This window comes from Carcharhinus amblyrhynchos, chromosome 35 (assembly GCF_965287045.1).
Source record: "Carcharhinus amblyrhynchos chromosome 35, sCarAmb.v2.hapA, whole genome shotgun sequence".
Taxonomy (NCBI): Eukaryota; Metazoa; Chordata; class Chondrichthyes; order Carcharhiniformes; family Carcharhinidae; genus Carcharhinus; species Carcharhinus amblyrhynchos.
The window spans coordinates 18,440,235-18,463,875 of record NC_137358.1 but is presented as its reverse complement, the minus strand read 5'-3'; the positions used below and the strand labels follow the sequence as shown (position 1 = coordinate 18,463,875).

At 49.8% G+C, this 23,641-nt stretch overlaps 1 protein-coding gene across 1 annotated transcript in view; it reads left to right on the top strand.

The window, feature by feature from the left end:
• The window catches only part of LOC145361499 (CD276 antigen-like), a 67,344-nt gene that overhangs the window by 23,324 nt on the left and 20,379 nt on the right, over nucleotides 1-23,641 (top strand). Inside the window, exons 2-3 of the mRNA XM_080217310.1 lie at nucleotides 9,281-9,339; nucleotides 16,917-17,258. Of these exons, the coding sequence (XP_080073436.1) occupies nucleotides 9,281-9,339; nucleotides 16,917-17,258 (401 nt within the window). The remainder of the gene's footprint in view (nucleotides 1-9,280; nucleotides 9,340-16,916; nucleotides 17,259-23,641) is intronic.

The window sequence follows — 23,641 nt, the reverse complement described above, 5'->3', positions numbered from 1 at the left end:
GTGAATTGGCATACAGCAAAAAGTATTGTTTCTTGGGTGCTATACGGGCAAAGCATACAGTTCATACAGTACATAGGGGTGAAGGAACATAGAACGTTACAGCGCAGTACAGGCCCTTCGGCCCTCGATGTTGCGCCGACCAGTGGAACCAATCTAATGACCCTCTAACCTAAACTATTCCAATGTTATCCATATGCCGATCCACTGACCATTTGAACACCCTTCAAGTTGGCGAGTCCACAACTGCTGCAGGCAGGGCATTCCACGCCCTTACTACCCTCTGAGTAAAGAACCTACCTCTGACATCCGTCCTATAATTATTACCCCTCAATTTAAAGCTATGTCCCCTCGTGTTAGCCATCACCATCCGAAGAAAAAGGCTCTCACTGTCCACCTTATCTAATCCTCTGATCATCTTGTATGCCTCAATTAGGTCACCTCGTAACCTTCTTCTCTCTAATGAAAATAACCTCAAGTCCCTCAGCCTTTCCTGATAAGACCTTCCCACCATACCAGGCAACATTCTGGTAAACCTCCTCTGCACCCTTTCCAATGCCTCCACATCTTTCTTATAATGCGGCGACCAGAACTGTACGCAATACTCCAAGTGCGGCCGCACCAGAGTTTTGTCCAGCTGTAACATGACCTCACGGCTCCGAAATTCAATCCCTCTACCAATAACAGCTCGGAAGGGAGCAGAGTCCTCGTAGAGCCTCATAATTATTATATTGGTGATGAGATCTGGAACTGAGGGCGGAAAGTCTGCCTTTGAAGTTTTGTTTTAAATCTCTGCAGCAACAGTAAGTAAAAATAATGCCGCTTTTTAGGAAAATCAATCCTTTTGGCCCAGACATCTGAATTCAGTATATTGAAAGATTCCACAAATTAAATTATAGAAGAGGAAGAGCAAAAAGGAATTCTGCTCGCGATATGTGGACCCCAGACTTACGATCTCATAATAAAGTTAACAACACAGAGAATCTGATGAACATTGTCGTGTTGATGTGGATGTGCTGGCGTTGGACTGGGGTAAACACAGTAAGAAGTCTGACAACACCAGGTTAAAGTCCAACAGGTTTATTTGGTAGTAAACTCACAAGCTTTCGGGGTTAGTCCCTTTGTCAGGTGAATGGAGAGTTCTGGCCTCAGACAGAGCATATAAAGCACAGACAGTTTACAGATTGCTGATTAGAATACGAGTCTTTACAACTAACCTGCTGTTCAAGTCTTAAAGTGGCCGACAATGTGAATGGAAGGAGCACTGATCACAGGTTACAGAGATGTGTATTGTCTCCAGACAGTACAGTAAGTGAGGTTTTGCAAGCCCAGGCAAGTCACGGGGGTTACAGATAGTGCGACATGAACCCAAGATCCCGGTTGAGACCGTCCTCATGTGTGCGGAACTTGGCTATCAGTCTCTGCTCAGCGACTCTGCGCTGTCGTGTGTCGTGAAGGCCACCTTGGAGAACGCTTACCCGAAGATCAGAGGCCGAATGCCCATGACCGCTGAAGTGTTCGCCAACAGGAAGGGAACAGTCTTGCCTGGTGATTGTCGAGCGATGTTCATTCATCCGTTGTCGTAGCGTCTGTTGTCGGTACAGGGGAGATCACCCCCAGGAAAAATTTAAATTCTGGGATAGTGGTCACAACTTTTTAGAATCATAGAATCCCCATTTTGTAGTTCCTTGTGGTCTTGGGCAGAGCAGGAGCCCAGACCAAGCTGTGATACAACCAGAAAGAATGCTTTCTATGGTGCATCTGTAAAAGTTGGTGAGAGTTGTAGCTGACATGCCAAGTCTCCTTAGTCTTCTGAGAAAGTAGAGGCGTTGGTGGGCTTTTTGGCATCAGAGTGGAGGGACAGGTTGTCGGTGACCTGGACACCTAGAAATCTCTCAACCATTTCCACTTCATCCCCGTTGATGTAGACAGGGGCACATTCTCCACTGCACTTCCTGAAGCCAATAACAATCTCCTTTGTTTTGTTGACATTGAGGGAGAGATTCTCTATCTCATTCCTGTACTCTGTCTCGTCATTGTTTGAGATCCGACCCACTACGGTGGTGTCATCAGCAAACTTGAAAATGGAGTTGGAGGGGAATTTGGCCGCACAGTGATAGATGTATAATGAGTATAGTAGGGAGCTGAGAACACAGCCTTGTGGGGCACCGGTGTTGATCGTGGAGGAGGTGTTGTTGCCGATCCTTACTGATTGTGGTCTGTGAGTTCGGGATCCAGTCGCAGAGGGAGGTGCCGAGGCCCAGGCGACGGAGTCAAATCAGTGGTGAGAAAACAGCCAAGTGCATTATTACAATTGCTAGGTTCCTCCTCCACCTACAAGGCAACACTTTACTGTGGGAGAATCCCCACGGAGCTACTAACGGGGAGGTGCCTGCAAAGCAGACTCATCCGAGAGTTCCCCAATCTCGGGGGAAAGGTGGAAATGAAACAAGGTACGGATAAAGGAGATATCCCAATTCTGTTAACTTATTGGAGATTGATGACTCAGTATTTGCCTGGGACTTGAAGGTTGTTCTAAACTTGCTGAGTGGTGATTGAGGGTTGGGTGGGTGTTGGGAGGGTGGGGGTGGGGGGTGGGGGGTGGGGGCTGGGGGGGACACGTTGGGTGGAGGTTGGTGGGGGGATGGTGGGGGCTGGGGGGTGTTGGGTGGAGGTTGGTGGGGGGGTGGTGGGGGTTGGTGGGGGGTGTTTTGTGTTGGGGTGGGGGCTGGGGAGGTGGGGGGGTGGTGGGGGTTGGGTGGAGGTTGGTGGGGGGTTGTGTTGGGGGTTGGGGGTGGTGTTGAGCGCTGGCATTTGACCCCGGGGCACTGAGGGATAAAGTGTTTGATGTCATCCTGCTTTGCACAAGGTTTAATTACTGGAAACAGCCTTGCCCATCTCGCCTTCCGAGCAGCTACTGAGCCTTTCGATAATTCCAGGATTAGAATCTGAAATCGCTCCAGCTAATGTTTCAGCTGTCACACAGCGCGGGCTCAGACACGCATTCGATCGCTGCACAGCGCAGACTGGGACTCGCACACAACTGCCGCGCGGCGCAGGCTGGGACCCGCGCTCGACTTTCGCAGAGCGCAAGCTGGGACCCGCGTTTGACTGCTGCACAGTGCGGGCTAGGACCTGTGCACTACTGCTGTGTAGTATGCTTGTTGGACATGCGCGTAACCATTGCACAGCGCGGGCTCAGACATGCGCGTAACCATTGCACAGCGCGGGCTCCGACGTGCGCGCTACCCTGCACAGCGCGGGCTCCGACGTGCGCGCTACCCTGCACAGCGCGGGCTCCGACGTGCGCGCTACCCTGCACAGCGCGGGCTCCGACCCATGTGCAACCGAGACACAGTGTGGGCTCGACCTGTGCGCGATTGCCATGCCCTTATTTCGATATTGAGAAATAATTTTGTATTAGTTACTATTTGTTCTCATGTTCCTATCTCATTACTAAATGTTCCTTTTGTTGCAAAACGCTTATCTCGATCTCGACCAGTTTAGCAGTTTCAGTTAGTTAGCACTTGTCCTCACATTTTGTTGCTCTTGGACATTACTGCCTCTTGGTAGATATTCCTTTTGTTGCCAAAGTGATTCCCACAACGTGTTCAGCAGTTTCTCTTAGTTGGCCTTTGGTTCCCACAAGGGCAGAGCTGTGGCTCTCATGGGCCTTGTGATCTGGCACTGAGGGGCTTCGGGAGAAGGCTCCCCCCCTCCCCACCATTGCCTATTTAAGGATCTTAACTGGAGGCAGAGAGGCACGGCCACCCATGGGAGTTCATAGAATAGAAGAATCATAGGATCCCTACAGTGCAGAAGGAGGCCATCGAGTCTGCACCCAGGCCCTATTCCCATAACCCCACCTATTTACCCTACTAGTTCCCCTGACAGCAAGGGGGCAATTTAGCACGGCCAACCCATCTAACCCGCACATCTTTATACTGAGAGAGAGGAAACCGGAGCAGACAGAGGAAACCCACGTGGACACGGGGAGAATGTGCAAACTCCACCCACACCTGAGGCCAGAATTGAACCCAGATCACTGGCGCTGTGAGGCAGCAGTGCTAACCACTGTGCCACCGTGCTGCCCCCCCCCCATGGAGTTGGAAAGGTAATGAAGTTTCAATAACCACCTCCCCCGCCCCCACCCCAAATGCCCTCCTGCTCACCCCCCCCCCCCCCCCCGGACCTACCCAGGTCGGATCTCCGGCTTGGGTCGGTGTCTGTGGGAGTCTGCACATTCTCCCCGTGCTTGTGTGGGTTTTCTCCGGTTTCCTCCCACACCCCAAAAATGTGCTTTTCAGGCTGATTGGTGTCAATAAATTGTCCCTGAATTGGATCTCCCTTAATCTGGCGCACATGTAATTCCCTAAATTTGCACCCCCTTTATTGTGGGGTTCCACTAGAGGTAGACAAAAGCATCGAGGAGCGACAGAAGACTTGAATAAGGCACTCACTGAGTGTTAAAATGGGCAGCACGGGTCCTGCACTGTGCTGTTTTGTTTGTTGGACTCGCTACGGGACGTTAAATTCTGGGTTTACTATCTCCCCTCACCCATCCTGCTCACTGGAGAAGGGTTTCGGAGCTGAATGATCAGGCAGCAGGGTGTGTGTTGGAGATCCCACCACCTCCCTGAAGCTCTGTGATTACGCCCGGTGTGCGAAGGCTTGCGGCTAAAGGTTTTTTTTTTGGCGGTTAGCAAACCCGTGAAGGGGCCGAGGGGGTCAGGAATCCAAGGTTCCAAACCGGCAGCAGTAACTGCATCCCATTTGGACACCTCCAGAGCTCAGGGTGGAGGGTCCACCACCAGATTTGGCTGTGGATGTCTAGAACCCCTGATACATTCCTCTGGTTGGTTGAGGAAACTGGTTGGCATGGGCGAGTTGGGCTGAAGGGCCTGTTTCCATGCTGTATATTTTTATGACTCTATGGGGGGGCGAATTTTCTCATTTGGGAATCGTTGCAGCGTGGAGCGATGAGGTGGGGGGATGGGGGGGGACCATGCACCGTTGACTTTGGGTTGGACTTTCTGGTTTTGGGGCTGTGTGTGGCTGGAAAATCCAGCTGTATGACTCGGTGGATAACTGCAGCAGGCGACGGTGCAGAGGGACCTGGGGGTCCTTGTGCATGAGTCGCAAAAACCCAGCTTGCAGGTGCAGCAGGTGGTCAGGAAGGCGAATGGGATGCTGGCCTTCATAGCGAGGGGGATTGAATATAAAAGTAGGGAGGTCTTGCTGCGGCTGTATAGGGCATTGGTGAGGCCGCAGCTGGAGTACTGTGTGCAGTTTTGGGCGCCGCACCTGCGCAAGGATATTTTGGCCCTGGAGGGAGTGCAGAGGAGGTTTACTAGGCTGATACCGGAGTTGAGGGGATTGAGCTATGAGGAGAGGCTGAATAAACTGGGCTTGTACTCATTAGAGTTTAGAAGAATGAGGGGAGATCTCATTGAGACGTATAAGATGATGAATGGGATGGATAGGATAGAGGTGGAGAGACTCTTCCCGCTCAAAAAAGACAGTAGGACTAGGGGGCACAGCCTCAAGATAAAGGGGAGGCGGTTTAGAACGGAGTTGAGGAGGAACTTCTTCACTCAAAGGGTGGTGAATCTCTGGAATTCTCTGCCCGTTGAAGTGGTGGAGGCTGCCTCGCTAAATATTTTTAAGAAGCGGGTTGATGGGTTTTTGATAAGCGAGGGGATTAAGGGTTATGGGGAGAGGGCGGGAAAGTGGAACTGAGCCACGACAGATCAGCCATGATCTTATTGAATGGCGGGGCAGTCTCGAAGGGCTAGATGGCCTACTCCTGCTCCTATTTCTTATGTTCTTATGTTCTTATAATGCATATTACAAACTATATGAACCTTTATAAACCTTGATCTCATGTCAAACTCAACTCCGGTTACTCAGGGATCAAAGTCCAAAGGTTTCAGAGCCATCCCTGGGAAATGTCAATTTCGTTGCGAAGTTATAAATATTAATAGAAATAAATACTGGTCAATGATTGTAGGATTGGGGTTTGTAAGGTTAATGTGTAAATAACACCTCCCCACTATGATATTTTAAGGGAACACTTGGAGTGTGCTCATGGCTTCAGCAGCGTAACACCTCGGAGAGGATTTCCCCCATCCCACTGTGTGTTTTTGGGTGCGAATGTTTTTCTCTTTTAATTCACAGGTTTTAAGTCAGTCCGCCTTGTTGTCCAACGAGGGGCATACACGCGATGGGTCGTACGAGGGCTGCTCTTGGATGTTTCGAGAATAGCCTAGTACTTCATGTTGTTATAGTGTGCTTAAACTGGACCAGATACTGGGCAAGACGACAGCTCAGTGACTATCGCTGATTGCTGTGCAGACACATGGATTTGGGCCGGTGTCTGTGGGAGTTTGCGCATTCTCCCCGTGCTTGCGTGGGTTTTCTCCGGGTGCTCCGGTTTCCTCCCACACCCCAAAGATGTGCTATTAGGCTGATTGGAGGTAATAAATTGTCCCTAAATTAGTTTCCCTCAATGTGGAATGCCATAAGCAGAGATAAGGGTCATGGGTGGAGGGGGGGACTGGTAATATTAAAATGGCGGCGCGGGCTCATTGGGCCGAAGGGCCTGTTTCCCGGGCTGTTTTTGTTCTTTGTTCTTTGTAGAGGCATCTCGCCATTGGCCAACGCTCCTGTTCCCCTTGACGTCTATGGTGTTTAGTTTTTGGTCTGATTTTATTAATGTCACATCTATTGGGACACAGTGAAAAGTATTGTTTCTTGTGTGCTGTACAGACAAAGCATACCGCTCATAGAGTAGGAAAGTGCAGAATGTAGTGTTACAGTCACAGGTAGGGTGTAGAGAAAGATCAACTTAATGCGAGGTAAGTCCATTCAAAAGTCTGACAGCAGCAGGGAAGAAACTGTTCTTGAGTTGGTTGGTGCGTAACCTCAGACTTTTGTATCTTTTTTCCTGATGGAAGGGAGAATATCCAGGGTGTGTGGGGTCCTTAATTATGCTGGCTGCTTTTTTTTGAGGCAGTGGGAAGTGTAGACAGAGTCAATGGATGGGAGGCTGGTTTGCGTGATGGATTGGGCTACATTCATGTCCTTTTGTAGTTCCTTGCGGCCTTGGGCAGAGCAGGAGCCCAGACCAAGCTGTGTTTGCCTTCGCCCGCCTCGCCCCATTGATGGGTAACCTGCTTTGGCAGGACTGGAAGATCCCATTGGTGGGAAGGGCTGGAAAATCTTTCCAGGTTGGTAAGGTTGTTAAGAAGGCGTACGGTGTGTTAGCTTTTATTAGTAGAGGGATTGAATTTCGGAGCCGTGAGGTCATGTTACAACTGTACAAAACTCTGGTGCGGCCGCACTTGGAGTATTGCGTACAGTTCTGGTCGCCGCATTATAAGAAAGATGTGGAGGCATTGGAAAGGGTGCAAAGGAGGTTTACCAGGATGTTGCCTGGTATGGTGGGAAGGTCTTATGAGGAAAGGCTGAGGGACTTGAGGTTATTTTCGTTAGAGAGAAGAAGGTTGAGAGGTGACCTAATTGAGGCAAACAAGATGATCAGAGGGTTAGATAGGGTGGACAGTGAGAGCCTTTTTCCTTGGATGGTGACGGCTAACACGAGGGGACATAGCTTTAAATTGAGGGGTGGTAATTATAGGACGGATGTCAGAGGGAGGTTCTTTACTCAGAGGGTAGTAAGGGCGTGGAATGCCCTGCCTGCAGCAGTTGTGGACTCGCCAACTTGAAGGGTGTTCAAATGGTCAGTGGATAGGCATATGGATAACATTGGAATAGTTTAGGTTAGAGGGTCATTAGATTGGTTCCACTGGTCGGCGCAACATCGAGGGCCGAAGGGCCTGTACTGCGCTGGAATGTTCTATGTACTAATCTCTCCCTTACGACTGGGTGACTGTACGCTGATTAGTTGTACAAAATGAGCCAGTTATTGTTTGAACATACCAACGTCTCAGTCATCACTAGACTAACAAACATATTACAATCATTTGTCATAGTTGTATTGAACGCTGGGTTAAATATTCCCCAGGCAGCAACAATCCCGTGAGCAAGCAAATAAAAGAAATGCTCGAAAGAGTTCTAAGTTTAAGTTTTATCAGGTCTTTGTTCTAATTCTTATAGTGATAAGATTACGATGGACCAAATTGTATCAAACCATATCTAATCACCGCTGTTCATTATAGTATTTCTTGGATTTTAGCTGGGCCCAAACATAAGAAATAGGAGCAGGAGTAGGCCATCTAGCCCCTCGAGCCTGCCCCGCCATTCAATAAGATCATGGCTGATCTGAAGTGGATCAGTTCCACTTTCCCGCTTCCTCCCCATAACCCTTAATTCCCTTGTCTATTAATAACCTATCTACCCGTGACTTAATATTTAGCAAGGCAGCCTCCACCACTTCAACGGGCAGAGAATTCCAGAGATTCACCACCCTTTGAGTGAAGAAGTTCCTCCTCAACTCTGATCTAAACTGTCCCCCCCTTATCTTGAGGCTGTGCCCCCTAGTCCTACTGTCCTTTCTGAACGGGAAGAATCTCTCCACCTCTATCCTATCCATCCCTTTCATTTCATTACCTTATATCTCTCTATCAAATGGAACGTGATTGTCAGAAACATTAACCTCCTGGCTTTTGGGCTAAGAAAATAATCTAAAAAAAGTGTGACTTTTATGCCAGTATTCGTACTATTTTGATGTAAACTCAGTCAGCTCCCGAACTGCGTTATGAGTAATCTTTCGAGACTGTGTGACTTGGCTGTCAGCCCCAAACAAGCTGAGTACGTTCGCTATTCCAACCAGAGTGTGACTTTGCTTCATTTTTAACCCGTGTGTTTTGAGCACTCACTTCCTTTGGGTGCAGTGACACTGTGCACGCTAACAGAATTTAAAACCAGAAAAGAAAAACAAAAGCTGGAAAATCTCAGCAGTTCTGGCAGCTGCATTTTCTCTCTTTTTGCTTTTGGATTCCAGCGTCTGCAGTAATTTGCTTCTGCAGAATTTTAAGCTGGGCTAATTTACCGAGGCAAAATGTCGCTTGGAAAGTTCCAGACCTTGTACACGGAGATAAAACCATTCCAGAGAGAGAGAGATGTTTCATTTTTATCACATTATTAATCACACATTCCCAGGGGAAATTATAACAACATTTATTTGAACTTTAAGTGGACTTTAACCTGAATTAATCCACGATGGGCAATAAACGCTGCTATGTCCATATTAATAGAAACTAAAAGTAGTATTTGTTTGAATATTTTGAAATAACAATTCCTTTTGTTTTATTTTCCTTAGGGGAAACAGACTGGTGCCTGGCCTGTTTGAATGCGGATTGATTTTGTGTTGGGGAACAGGTAAATATTAAATGTTGATTTCTAACTCGAACACCCCCCAGGTTTCCTTCATTTCGTGGACAACCAGTGTGTTTGATTCACTTTAATCTTCTGTAATACCCTTGCCCAAACTGTCAAAATACAACCTTTCCCGAGTCTTTGATAGGAAGTTTGCCTGGGGTCGGCTCTCGATCAGGACCTATTCCATTCCTTGAGTTAATGCAAGGAGGGGGAGTGGGGGGGAGGGGGCTGCTGCCAAGTTTAACGTTGGAAAAACGCTCGAATCCTTCATCAAAGAGGAAATAGTGAGGCACCTAGAAAGGAATGGTTTGATTGAGCAGACACAGCACGGATTCGTTAAGGGGAAGTCGTGTTTGACGAATTTATTGGAATTCTATGAGGATGTGACTAATGAGGTAGACAGAGGGGAACCGGTGGATGTGATGTTTTTAGATTTCCAAAAGGCGTTTGATAAGGTGCCTCACAAAAGGTTGCTACAGAAGGTTAGGGTGCATGGAGTTGGGGGTAAGGTGTTAGCGTGGATAGGGGATTGGCTGTCTAATAGGAGGCAGAGAGTTGGTATCAATGGGTGCTATTCTGGTTGGCGGTTGGTGACTAGTGGAGTGCCCCAGGGATCGGTGCTGGGGCCTCAGCTATTTACCATTTATATAGATGATCTGGAGGAGGGAGTTGAGTGTAGGGTGATGAAATTTGCTGATGACATGAAGATGAGTGGAAAAGCAAATTGCGTGGAGGGTGTGGAAAGTCTGCAGAGAGATCTGGATAGGCTGAGAGAGTGGGCGAGGACCTGGCAGATGGAGTACAATGTTGGCAAGTGTGAGGTTATTCACTTTGGCAGAAATAATAGCAGGAGGGATTATTATTTAAAGGGTGAAAAGCTGTAGCATGCTACGGTGCAGAGGGACCTGGGGGTCCTTGTGCATGAGTCGCAAAAACCCAGTCTGCAGGTGCAGCAGGTGATCAAGAAGGTGAATGTGATGTTGGCCTTTATAGCGAGGGGGATAGAACATAAAAGTAGGGAGGTCTTGCTGCAACTGTACAGGGCACTGGTGAGGCCGCAGCTGGAGTACTGTGTGCAGTTTTGGTCGCCGCACGGAAGGATATTTTGGCCTTGGAGGGAGTGCAGAGGAGGTTCACTCGGCTGATACCGGAGATGAGGGGGTTGGACTACGAAGAGAGACTAAATAGACTGGGTCTGTACTCGTTGGAGTTTAGAAGGATGAGGGGGGATCTTATAGAGACGTATAAGATAATGAAGGGGATGGATAGGGTAGAGGTAGAGAGATTCTTCCCGCTTAGAAAGGACAGCAGGACTAGAGGGCACAGCCTCAAGATAAGGGGGGGTGCTGTTTAGAACGGAGTTGAGGAGGAACTTCTTCACTCAAAGGGTGGTGAATCTCTGGAATTCTCTGTCCGTTGAAGTGGTGGAGGTTACCTCGCTGAATTTATTTAAGTCACGGGTAGATAGGTTTCTGATAGACAGGAGAATTAAGGGGAGAAAGCGGGAAAGTGGAACTGATCCACTTCAGATCAGCCATGATCTTATTGAATGGCGGGGCAGGCTCGAGGGGCTAGATGGCCTACTCCTGCTCCTATTTCTTATGTTCTTATGTAACTGATTATTGTGATTTCCAAATTAAGAGCAGGAGGTTCGGCCCCTGGAACCTCCTCTGTCATTCAATAAAAACATGGCTAATCTGACTGTGGCCTCAATCCCACTTTCTGCCCTTTGACTCCCTTCATAGAATCTCATAGAATCCCTACAGCGCGGAAGGAGGCCATTCAGCCCATTGAGAGTGCACTGGCACCAATCCCATCTGGGCTCTATCCCCATAACCCCCACATAGTAATCCTGCTAACCCCCCCTGGCTAGTTAGATCCATCCAACCTGCGCATCTTTGGAGAGTGGGAAGAAACCAGAGCACCTGGAGGAAACCCACGCAGACACGAGGAGAATGTGAAAATTTGGACCCAAGGCCGGAATTGAACCCGGGTTCCCTGGCACCGTGAGACAGCAGTGCTAACCACTGTGTCACTTTATTAGTCAAGGAGCTATCGACCTCTCTGCTTTCAAAATATCCAGTTGACCCAGTCTCCAGCGCTCTCTGGGGAAGAGAGTTTCCAAGCTTCACAACCTGCTGAGAGGGGGAAAAGATCTTCTTATCCTGTTAAGCGAGATCGCCTTTATTTTTAGACTGTGTCTCTTAGTTCTGGTCTCTCCTACAAGTCCTCTCTCCATCCACCTTGTCAATCTCAAAAACCTGCTCGTGCTTTGAGTAAAGATACAGAAAGAACGTAAGAATTAGAAGCAGAAAAAAACCATTAGATCCCTCAAGCACCAGACTAGGTTGAGGGAGCTCAGTTTTTTCTCCCTGGAGAGACGAAGGTTGAGAGGCGACCTGATAGAGGTTTATAAGATGTTGAGAGGTATAGATAGGGTGGATTCTCGGAGGCTATTTCCCAGGGCTGAAATGGTCGCTACGAGAGGACACAGGTTTAAGGTGCTGGGGAGCAGGTACAGAGGAGATGTCAGGGATAAGTTTTTCACTCAGAGGGTGGTGAGTGAGTGGAATCGGCTGCCGTCGGTGGTGGTAGAGGCGAACTCGCTGGGGTTTTTTAAGAGACTTTTGGATGAGTACATGGGATTTAATGGGATTGAGGGTTATAGATAGGCCTGGTAGGTAGGGATAGGATCGGCGCAACTTGTGGGCCGAAGGGCCTGTTTGTGCTGTAGTGTTCTATGTTGTAAGATCACACCTTACCACCCAAAAATCCATCATCCACTGCCTTGGATAACAAAGAACAAAAGCAGCCCGGGAAACAGGCCCTTCGGCCCAACAAGCCCACGCCGCCATTTTAACATTACCAATCCCCCTCTCCACCCATGACCCTTATCTATTGTTTTATGGCCATCCACGTTGAGGGAAACTAATTTAGGATACGCTCAACAGAGCGGAGAACTCCAAAAATTCACAACTCTTTGAGTGAAGACATTTCTCAATTCAATCCTAAATTATCCTGAGATTGACCCTGCAACCGAGATAAACCTGTCCCATTCCCCAACCAGGGAATGCATGTACTCAAACCTCAATCCTTAAGGAAGCTCTATTACAGTATCAGAATATTAGAATATTTTTATTAATTCATGGGATAACAGGCTGCCTGTTGCCCTTATTGCTTCAATATTACAATACCAAAGCATAGACCAGGGAGAACCTTGGCAATAGATAAGGGATACTGTGGGTTGATAATATGCTAAATCACTCCTCGGAGTTGCACCGCCTCAGTGGAGTATTCTCCCCGTGTCTGCGTGGGTTTCCTCCGGGTGCTCCGGTTTCCTCCTACGCTCCAAAGATGTGCGGGTTAGGTGGATTGTCCGGTCCAGATGGTTATAACTGACCCATTGGCTGACATTCGTCAGTGCAACACAAGTGGCATGTAACCCTTAGTCAATGAAGGAGTGAGAAAGCAGTGTGTCACAGATCGTGGAATCCCCACGGGGAAGAAAGAGGCCATTCAGCCCATCAAGTCTGCACCAGCCCCTCCCAGCCTCAATCCCCGTAACGCTAAGTATTTACCCTAGCTAGTCCCCCTGACACTAAGGGTCAATTTAGCATGGCCAATCCACCTAACCCGCACATCTTTGGAGGGTGGGAGCACCCCGAGGAAACCCACGCAGACACGGGGAGAATGTGCAGACTGAGGCCAGAATTGAACCTGGGACCCTGGCGCTGTGAGGCAGCAGTGCTAACCACTGTGCCGCCCCGTAACTTTACCGAAGTATAGAGTGAGAATGACAGGCCACTTTTTTTTTAAAATTCTCCGATTCCTTTCGTGCATTATGCAATTTTCTCCACCCAACCTGTGCCGTGTTCCAAGGGAGGCAATCGTAAATAAAGCTCAGAGGAGGCCAAACCCTGAACCTGCTTTCAACCTGTAAGATAATCCACCCATCACACTGCATTCCAAGGTGGAACATTCCATCACTTATTAACCAGACCTAATTGAGGCATACAAGAGGGTTCAATAGGGTGGACAGTGAGAGCCTTTTTCCTCGGATGGTGATGGCTAACGCGAGGGGACATAGCTTTAAATTGAGGGGTAATAATTATAGGACGGATGTCAGAGGTAGGTTCTTTACTCAGAGGGTAGTAAGGGCGTGGAATGCCCCTGCCTGCAGCAGTTGTGGACTCGCCAACTTTAAGGGCGTTCAAATGGTCAGTGGATAGGCATATGGATAACATTGGAATAGTTTAGGTTAGAGGGTCATTAGATTGGTTCCACTGGTTGGCGCAACATCGAGGGCCACAGGGCCTGTACTGCGCTGGAATGTAGATTAGCCAGTTGCGTTCTTCTTTCAGACATGACCTATTTTTTTTTAAAGAGATTGCTGAGGATTTTCTCAATTGCTTTTGGTGGAAATGTTAATTAGTCTCCTGTTGTTGCAAATCGTAGGATCCCTATAGTGCAGAAGGAGGCCAATTGGCCATCGAGTCCCAGTCAAGAGGCAGCTGGATATAGCACTTGGGGCAAATGGGATCAAAGGTTATGGGGGGGAAGAAGCAGGATTAGGCTATCGAGTTGGACAATCAGCCATCATTGTAATAAATAGCGGAGCAGGCTCGGAGCTCCTGCTCCCATCATCTATGTTTCTATGAGTCTGCACCAACTGCAATCCCACCCAAGCCTTATCCCCATAACACCCATGCATTTTACCCTCTCTAGTCCTCCTGACACTAAGGGGCAATTTAGCACGGCAAATCCACCTAACCCGCACGTTTTTCAGACTGTGGGAGGAAATGGGAGCACCCGGAGGAAACCCACGCAGACACGGGGAGAATGTGCGGACTCCGCACAGGCAGTGACCCGAGCCGGGAACTGAACCCGGGTCCCTGGTACCGTGAGGCAGCCGTGCTCACCCACTGTGTCACCTTGCTGTCCAAATAGCAACATTAGGATATATTTGCCAGATTTAAAAAAAACTTCTATTTCTTAGATCTTTCCTGCAGTCTGAAAGACGCGCTGGTTGGGGTGGATTGGCCGTGCTAAATTCTCCCTCCGTGAACCCAAACAGGCCTCCGACTGAGGGTGAAAAGGGGATTTTTACAGTAACTTCATTGCAGTGTTAATGTAAGCCTACTCGTGACACTAATAAACTTTAAACAAAGTGTTTAATTTCACTCTTTACTGCAGTAAGTCATGTCTGTGTCCATTCCATCGACCTGTCTATATTCTCTCAAAGTCTATCATTACCTTGCTCACAGTTTACAATCCTTCCAAGTTTTGTGGCAGCTGCAAATGTTGAAATGTATACTCAAGTCTAGATTAATAAAGTGGTTACTGTCGTGACTCATCTCTATCCTAAAAAAACAGTTTATTTATTAGTCACAAGTAGGCTTACATTAACACTGCAATGATGTTACTGTGAAAATCCCCGAGTTGCCACACTCCGTGTTCGGGTACACCGAGAGACAATTTAGCACGACCAGTCCACCTAACCAGAACATCTTTGGAGGAAACTGGAGCACCTGGAGGAAACCCACGCAGACACGGGGAGAATGTGCAAACTCCACACAGACAGTGACCCGAGCCGGGAATCGAACCCAGCTCCCTGGCGCTGTGAGGCGGCAAGTGCTTGCCGCCCTTCTGTTGCCATTCAGCCCACTTTCTATCTATGCTATCACTATTCCTGTTACTCCACAGGCTTCTTAGCCAGTTTATTAAGTAGCAGCTATCAAACTCCTGCTTGGAGTCCATGCTTGTTAAAACACAGCGAATTGTTGTGATCTGGAATATACTGCCTGAAAGGGTGGTGCAAACGGATTCAAAACAGGTGGCACAGTGGGTTAGCACTGCTGCCTCACAGTGCCAGGGACCCGGGTTCAATTCCCGGCTCAGCGCACAGTGGGTTAGCACTGCTGCCTCACAGCGCCAGGGACCCGGGTTCGATTCCCAGTGGCACAGTGGGTTAGCACTGCTGCCTCACAGCGCCAGGGACCCGGGTTCAATTCCAGCCTCGGGTCGCTGTCCGTGTGGAGTTTGCACGTTCTCCCCATGTCTGCATGGGTTTTTTCCAGGTGTCCCAGATTCCCCTCGCTATCCAAAGATGTGCAGGTTGGGTTGGGAGGCCATGCTAAATTGGCCCTTGTATCAGGGGGATTAGCAGGGTAAACATGTGGGGATGCAGGGGTTAGGGTCTGGGTGGGATAGTGGTCGGTGCAGACTTGCTGGGCTGATTAGCCTCCTTCTGCACTGTAGGGATTCCGTGAGAGCTTTGTCAGGCAAGCACAGAATGAACAAATGGCTTTTCTTCCCGGGGGAAGTTATCAGAAGATTTATTCGAGCTTTAGAAACTTTAAGAAGAACTTTAAGAAGGATGTGGAAGTATTGGAGAGAGTGCAGAGTCTAGATTAATAGAGTAAAGTGGCTACTGCAGTGATGGACAGGATGCTGCCTGGTTTGGAGGGTAGGTCTTATGAGGAAAGGTTGAGGGAGCTGGGGCTTTTCTCTTTAGAGCAGAGGAGAATGAGAGGCGACTTAATAGAGGTTTATAAGATGATGAGGGGGATCGATAGAGTGGACGTGCAGAGACTATTTCCTCGGGCGGATATAGCTGTTACTGGGGGGCATAACTATAAGGTTCATGGTGGGAGATATAGGAGGGATGTCCAAGGTAGATTCTTCACTCAGAGAGTGGTTGGGATGTGGAATGCACTGCCTGCTGTGATAGTGGAGTCGGAGACTTTAGGAACTTTCAAGCGGTTATTGGATAGGCACATGGAGCGCACCGGAATGATAGGGAGTGGGATAGACTGATCTTGGGTTCGGACATAGCTCAGCACAACATAGAGGGCTGAAGGGCCTGTACTGTGCTGTACTGTTCTATGTTATCCTGAATTGCATTGACTAAGTAATTCATATTTGCAATAAGTGCCGCCATTCCTGGAATAAATATCCTTGTTTCTCGATGTTTTCCCACCGCCACAGTTAAGTGGACTGGCCTATAGTTTGGATATACCCTTACACCCCTCTACAAATAAGGATGCAATACCCACAGTTGTGTAACAGCGAATACCACTATATTTCAGGAAGATAGTGGCTTGTGCCTCTGAAGTTTCATTTGCTTCTCTTGGTATCCTCTGATGCATTCCATCTGCCTGTGGTGACTTGTCGCACTGCTCCCTCACAGCACCAGGGTCCCAGCTCGGGTCACTGTCTGTGCGGAGTCCGCACATTCTCCCCGTGTCTGCGTGGGTTTCCTCCGGGTGCTCCAGTTTCCTCCCACAGTCCAAAACTCCGGGTGCTGGTTAGGTGGATTGTCTGTGTTAGATTCTCCCTCTGTGTGCCCGAACAGGCGCCAGAGTGTGTCAACTAGGGGGTTTTCGCAGTAAATCCATTGCAGTGTTAGTGTAAGCTTACTTGTGACTAATAAATAAATTTAAACTTAAGCTTGCCAACTTTTAAGTGTAGCCAGCCTCTGCAATATCTCTTTGTTCCCAGCCTCTCCCTCATTGTTTATGTCAGTTTCAGTTCTCCCAACATTTGCAAACAGAACTCTCTCGACTTTTATTCCCTAGTTCACCTGTCTACCATCGCAGTCTCAGGAATTGTTGGGGAAAGTGCCCTCCTGCCTTGCGTCAATAGCACACTGGGAAAGCATGCGAATGATGAGATCCGTGTGTACTGGCAGAGAGGGGATCAGTGCATCCGGGCGTTCTACTCGGGGAAAGAACACACCTGCCAGAATTACAGCCACAGAGCCTACCTTTTCACAAAGGGATTCAAAAGCGGCAACTTCTCCCTCCTCTTGTCTGACCTGCGAGTGAGCGATAATGCTGAGTACGCCTGTATCATTCAGATCAAACAGCCGACTGAGTACAACGTGGTTCTATTTGTCTCAGTCACGTTGCAAGTAGCAGGTAACGTTTGCCTTTCTTCTTCCCGTTCTTTTATGAGGTTACTGTCGTAACTGGGGAAGGGACAAGTGGATACGAAGGTTTTCTCCATTTTATGAACATAAGAACATAAGAAATAGGAGCAGGAGTCGGCCATCTAGCCCTTCGAGCCTGCCCCGCCATTCAATAAGATCATGGCTGATCTGAAGTGGATCAGTTCCACATTCCCGCTTTCTCCCCTTAACTCCCTTGTCTATCAGAAACCCATCTACCCGTGACTTAAATATATTTATCGAGGCAGCCTCCACCACTTCAACGGGCAGAGAATTCCAGAGATTCACCACCCTTTGAGTGAAGAAGTTCCTCCTCAAATCCGATCTAAACTGCCCCCCCTTTATCTTGAGGCTGTGACCTCTAGTCCTGCTGTCCTTTCTAAGCGGGAAGAATCTCTCTACCTCTACCTTGTCCATCCCCGTCATCATCTTGTACGTCTCTATAAGATCCCCCCTCATCCTTCTAAACTTCAACGAGTACAGACCCAGTCTATTTAGTCTCTCTTCATAGCCCAACCCCCTCATCTCCGGTATCAGCCTAGTGAACCTCCTCTGCACTCCCTCCAAGGCCAATATATCCTTGCGCAAGTGCGGTGACCAAAACTGCACACAGTACTCCAGCTACGGCCTCACCAGTACCCTGTACAGTTGCAGCAAGACCTCCCTGCTTTTATATTCAATCCCCCTCGCTATAAAGGCCAGCATCCCATTCGCCTTCTTGACCACCTGCTGCACCTGCAGACTGGGTTTTTGCGACTCATGCACAAGGACCCCCAGGTCCCTCTGCACTGTAGCATGCTGCAGCTTTTCACCCTTTAAATAATAATCCCTCCTACTATTATTCCTGCCAAAGTGGATAACCTCACACTTGCTAGCATTGTACTCCATCTGCCAGGTCCTCGCTCACTTGCTTAAGAAAGGGTGAACTTACTGAAGAAATGGGGCCTTAAAGTTTTTTACCTTCTGTTTAATAGTAGCAACTGGCTAATTTCTTTGATCCTGTGTGTTTAATGTACTTTGGCACTGACATTAGACAATGCCACACTAAACCCAGGTTCGATGACTGGCCAACAATGTGTTAAGTAGTTCGTTCAACCCCTCGAATAAATATTTATTTTCATTTTTATTCTGGGAATGTGGACGTTGGTGTCTTCTCATTAGCAACCATTCCTCCTCCTGGCAGCAGTTTCTCCCAGTCTGCCTCACCACGCCTGTAGTTTCCTGCTACCCGTCTCCCCTCCCTTTATAAAATGGGTGGCAGAGTGGTTAGCACTGCTGCCTCACGGTGCCAGGGACCCGGTGGTTCAATTCCGGCCTCGGGTCACTGTCTGTGTGGCGTTGTCTTGCGTGGGTTTCCTCCAGATGCTCCTGTTTCCCCCCCACACTCCAAAGACATAGAACATTCCAGCGCAGTACAGGCCCTTCGGCCCTCAATGTTGCACCAACCAGTGGAACCAATCTAATGACCCTCTAACCTAAACTATTCCAATGTTATCCATATGCCGATCCACTGACCATTTGAACGCCCTTAAAGTTGGCGAGTCCACAACTGCTGCAGGCAGGGCGTTCCAAAGAACAACACAGCACGGGAAACAGGCCCTTTGGCCCAACGAGCCCGCGCTGCCATTTTAACAATGTGCTTTCCTCCTCCACCCTTGACCCATGTCTATGCTTATGGTACCCCCATTGGAAACCAGATTAAGGGGAGACTAATTTAGGGACAATTTGTTACACCAATCAGCCTAAGAGCACATCTTTGGGGTGTGGGAGGAAACCGGAGCACCCGGAGAAAACCCACGCAAGCACGGGGAGAATGCGCAAACTTCCACAGACACCGGCCCAAATCCATGTGTCTGCACAGCAATCAGTGATAGTCACTGAGCTGTCGTGGTGCCCATCTGCTGGTCCAGTTTAAGCGTACACAAACGATGCGAAGCACTAGGCTACTCTCGAAACATCCAAGAGCAGCCCTCGCACGACCCACCGTGTGCATACCCCTCGTTTGACAACAAGGTGGACCGACACACCTGCGGAGTAAAAGACAAAAACATCAACACATGTAGCATTAGATTTCCAGGAACATCCCGAGTCTCTGATCTTTATTTAAAACAGTCTCCTATAACCCTCCATCCCTATTTTGCTCATGTGTCTATCTAAGTAAACCTTAAACAACTCCAGCGTGTTTGCCTCCACCACCTTACTTGGCAGAGCATTCCATACCCCCACTACCCTCTGTGTGAAAAACCTCCCTCTAACATCCGAATTATACCTTGCCCCCCCTCACCCTAAGCCCGTGGCCCCTCGTGATATTTGTCTCCAATCTAGGAAAAAGCCTGCCACTGTTTATCTATACCCTTCATAATCTTGTACACCTCTATTAGATCTCCCCTCAATGTCCATCTTTCTAAGGAAAACAGCCCCAGTTTACCCAATCTTTCCTCATAACCCAGTCCTTCCAAACCAGGCAGCATCCTGGTAAACCTCCTCTGCACTCTCTCCAGGGTCTCCACACCCTTACTACCCTCTGAGTAAAGAAGGGTGGATTGGCCGTGCTAAATTGTCCCTTCGTGTCACGAGATGTGCAAGTTAGAGGAATTAGCTGGGAGGATACGTGGGGTCACGGGGATAGGGCCTGGATGGGATGCTGTGCTGGAGGGTCGGTGCAGACTCAATGGGCTGAATGGCCTCCTCCTGACTCTACAATCCTCACTCAAAACCCTGCATGGTTTTTTGATGCTGCTCTTTCCACTCTCCATTCTGAGGACAACTCCAGTTTCTCCAGTCTCTGCACATAACCGAAGGTCGCTTACCAGTCTCTCCACATCCACCCCCCCCCCCCACCCTCTCTGAGGCATTACACAGGCGGTGGGGGGGGGGGGGGTGTTGATTTTGAGCTCACACTTTCTGTTTGTGGGACTGGGGGCACAGGCTCAGGATCCGGAGAGCGTGATTTAAGGTTGCGTGTTTCTGAGTTCTGATCTTACCTCGTTGGTGGAGCGGCGCCAAATACGGGAGGGCGGAAAGCTCCCTCCACCCCCCCCCCCCTCCCCCCCAACTCCCCCCACCGCCTCCAACAGCAGGACTACATAAACATGAACCTGGAGGGGGGGTGGTTTCAGAGGTGAGCGAGGGTGGGGGGGGTTTCGGAGGTGAGCGAGGGTGGGGGGGTAGGTTTCAGAGGCGAGCGAGGGGTGGGGGGGGAGGTTTCGGAGGCGAGCGAGGGTGGGGGGGAGTTTCGGAGGCGAGCGAGGGGTGGGGGGGGAGTTTCGGAGGCGAGCGAGGGGTGGGGGGGTACGTTTCAGAGGCGAGCGAGGGGTGGGGGGGTACGTTTCAGAGGCGAGTGAGGGGTTGGGGGGGAGGTTTCGGAGGCGAGCGAGGGTGGGGGGGGAGGTTTCGGAGGCGAGCGAGGGGTGGGGGGGGAGTTTCGGAGGCGAGCGAGGGTGGGGGGGAGTTTCGGAGTTGAGCGAGGGGTGGGGGGGGAGGTTTCGGAGGCGAGCGAGGGTGGGGGGGAGGTTTCAGAGGCGAGCGAGGGTGGGGGGGAGTTTCGGAGTCGAGCGAGGGGTTGGGGGGGAGGTTTCGGAGGCGAGCGAGGGGTGGGGGGGTACGTTTCAGAGGCGAGCGAGGGGTGGGGGGGGAGGTTTCGGAGGCGAGCGAGGGTGGGGGGGGGAGTTTCGGAGGCGAGCGAGGGTGGGGGGGGAGTTTCGGAGGCGAGCGAGGGTGGGGGGGGAGTTTCGGAGGCGAGCGAGGGTGGGGGGGAGGTTTCAGAGGCGAGCGAGGGTTGGGGGGTGGTTTCGGAGGCGAGCGAGGGTGGGGGGGGAGTTTCAGAGGCGAGCGAGGGTGGGGGGGGAGTTTCGGAGGCGAGCGAGGGTTGGGGGGGTGGTTTCGGAGGCGAGCGAGGGTGGGGGGGTAGGTTTCGGAGGCGAGCGAGGGTCGGGGGGGTGGTTTCGGAGTTGAGTAAGGGTGGGGGGGGGAGTTTCGGAGGTGAGTGAGGGTGGGGGGGGAGTTTCGGAGGTGAGCGAGGGTGGGGGGTAGGTTTCGGAGGCGAGCGAGGGTGGGGGGGGTAGTTTCGGAGGTGAGCGAGGGTTGGGGGGGGAGTTGGCATTGCCACTCTCACGCCCCACAGGCTGAGGCACCGGGTGAGTACAGAGGTGCCCCCAAGCCCAGTGGCACAGGGTGGGGGGCTCTGTGGGCCAACAGAGTGAAATTTATGGCCAAACATTCAAATGTTGGCCTATCCGCACTCGCGCCTGAGTTCACCGCACTCAGTATCCCAATTCCCTTTTACTGTTTCAATTTCCGTCTCCGTCTTATCATAGAAACCCTACAGTGCAGAAAGAGGCCCTTCGGCCCATCGAGTCTGCACCGAACACAATCCCACCCAGGCCCTACCCCCATATCCCTACATATTATACCCACTAATCCCTCTAACCTACACATCCCTGGACACTAAGGGGCAATTTCTTAGCATGGCCAATCAACCTAACCCGCACATCTTTGGACGGTGGGAGGAAACCCACGCAGACACAGGGAGAATGTGCAAAATCCACACAGACAGTGACCCCGAGCCGGGAATCGAACCCAGGACCCTGGAGCTGTGAAGTAGCAGTGCTAACCCACTGTGCTACCGTGCCGCCCTATTCTCAATTACATAATCCCGTTCGGTTTGCTTCATAACATCTTTCAAACAGAAATCGAACCTTTTCTATTTGTTTCTAGACAGGGACCTGTTTGATTAGTCATTCTGTCCTCAAGAGCATCATTTTTAAGGTGGTTTGCTTACAGCACAGCTTCCTACGTCAGAACTGACCCAAATCCAAACCACAGTTTGGGTGGCACAGTGATTAACACTGCTGCCTCACAGCTCCGGGGACCCGGGTTCAGTTCCCAGCTCGGGTCACTGCCTGTGCAGAGTCTGCATGTTCTGTGTGGAGTTTGCACATTCTCCCCGTGTCTGCGTGGGTTTCCTCTGGGCGCTCCGGTTTCCTCTGGGCGCTCCGGTTTCCTCCCACAGTCCAAAGATGTGTGGGTTAGGTTGATTGGCCATGCTAAATTGCTCTTTAGTGTCCTGAGATGCGTAGGTTAGAGGGATCAGTGGGATAAATGAATGGAGGTGGGAGGATAGGACCTGAGGTGGGGTTGTGGTCAGTGCAGACTCGATGGGCCGAATGGCCTTCTCTGGCACTGCAGGGTTTTTATGATTCTATGAACAGCGTTTCAAATATCCATTCGTGCCTATCTTATTTCTTCTTTTACAAAAAGATTCTGTTCCTACATCCATAACTATGACTTAAAGTGTGTTCTTATTTGTTCTCTCCCTTAGAATCCCTTTAAATATCTTGTTAATTGTCACCATGGTCATTCTCATCATTCATCAAGTGACTCCCACTTTTAATTTACTGCAGTGAGGCAAACAGAACTGTGCACAGTTCAGGTCACCTCGCTACGGGAAGGATGTGGAAGCTATTGAGAGGGTGCAGAGGAGATTTACAAGGATGTTGCCTGGATTGGGAGGCATGCCTTATGAGGATAGGTTGAGGGAGCTGGGATTCTTCTCCCTGGAGAGACAAAGGTTGAGAGGCGACCTGATAGAGGTTTATAAAATGTTGAGAGGTATAGATAGGGTGGATTCTCGGAGGCTATTTCCCAGGGCTGAAATGGTCACTACGAGAGGACACAGGTTTAAGGTGCTGGGGAGCAGGTACAGAGGAGATGTTAGGGGTAAGTTTTTCACTCAGAGGGTGGTGAGTGAGTGGAATCGGCTGCTGTCGGTGGTGGTAGAGGTGAACTCGCTGGGGTCTTTTAAGAGACTTCTGGATGAGTATATGGGATTTAATGGGATTGGGGGTTATAGATAGGCCTGGTAGGTAGGGATAGGATCGACGCAACTTGTGGGCCGAAGGGCCTCTTTGTGCTGTAGTGTTCTATGTTACCCTGTTCAACTATCAGCTCCCCTATAACAGCTCTGCCATCACCCTGTTCACTTGTCCACATCTGATCACATACATGATCCTTTCCTTCAATATTCACCTATCCCACTGGGTTATTTCCCTCGTTTCTGGGTCTAATAATCTGGTGGTAGGAGCAGACTTTCCCATTGAGCCCACCTTGCATCTGATATCGTTTTCAACCTTGCCGTGTTAAAAATGGTGTGGGGACGCTGGCGTTGGACTGGGGTAAACACAGTAAGAAGTCTCACAATAAACCTGTTGGACTTTAACCTGGTGTTGTGAGACTCCATTCAAAATGGACCAGGGTGTGCTCCGTGTTTCAAACCATTTCTCTCAGTACTGTGTCCGGTTCACTCACCTTTTGTGGGCGGCACGGTGGCGCAGTGGGTTAGCACTGCTGCTTCAC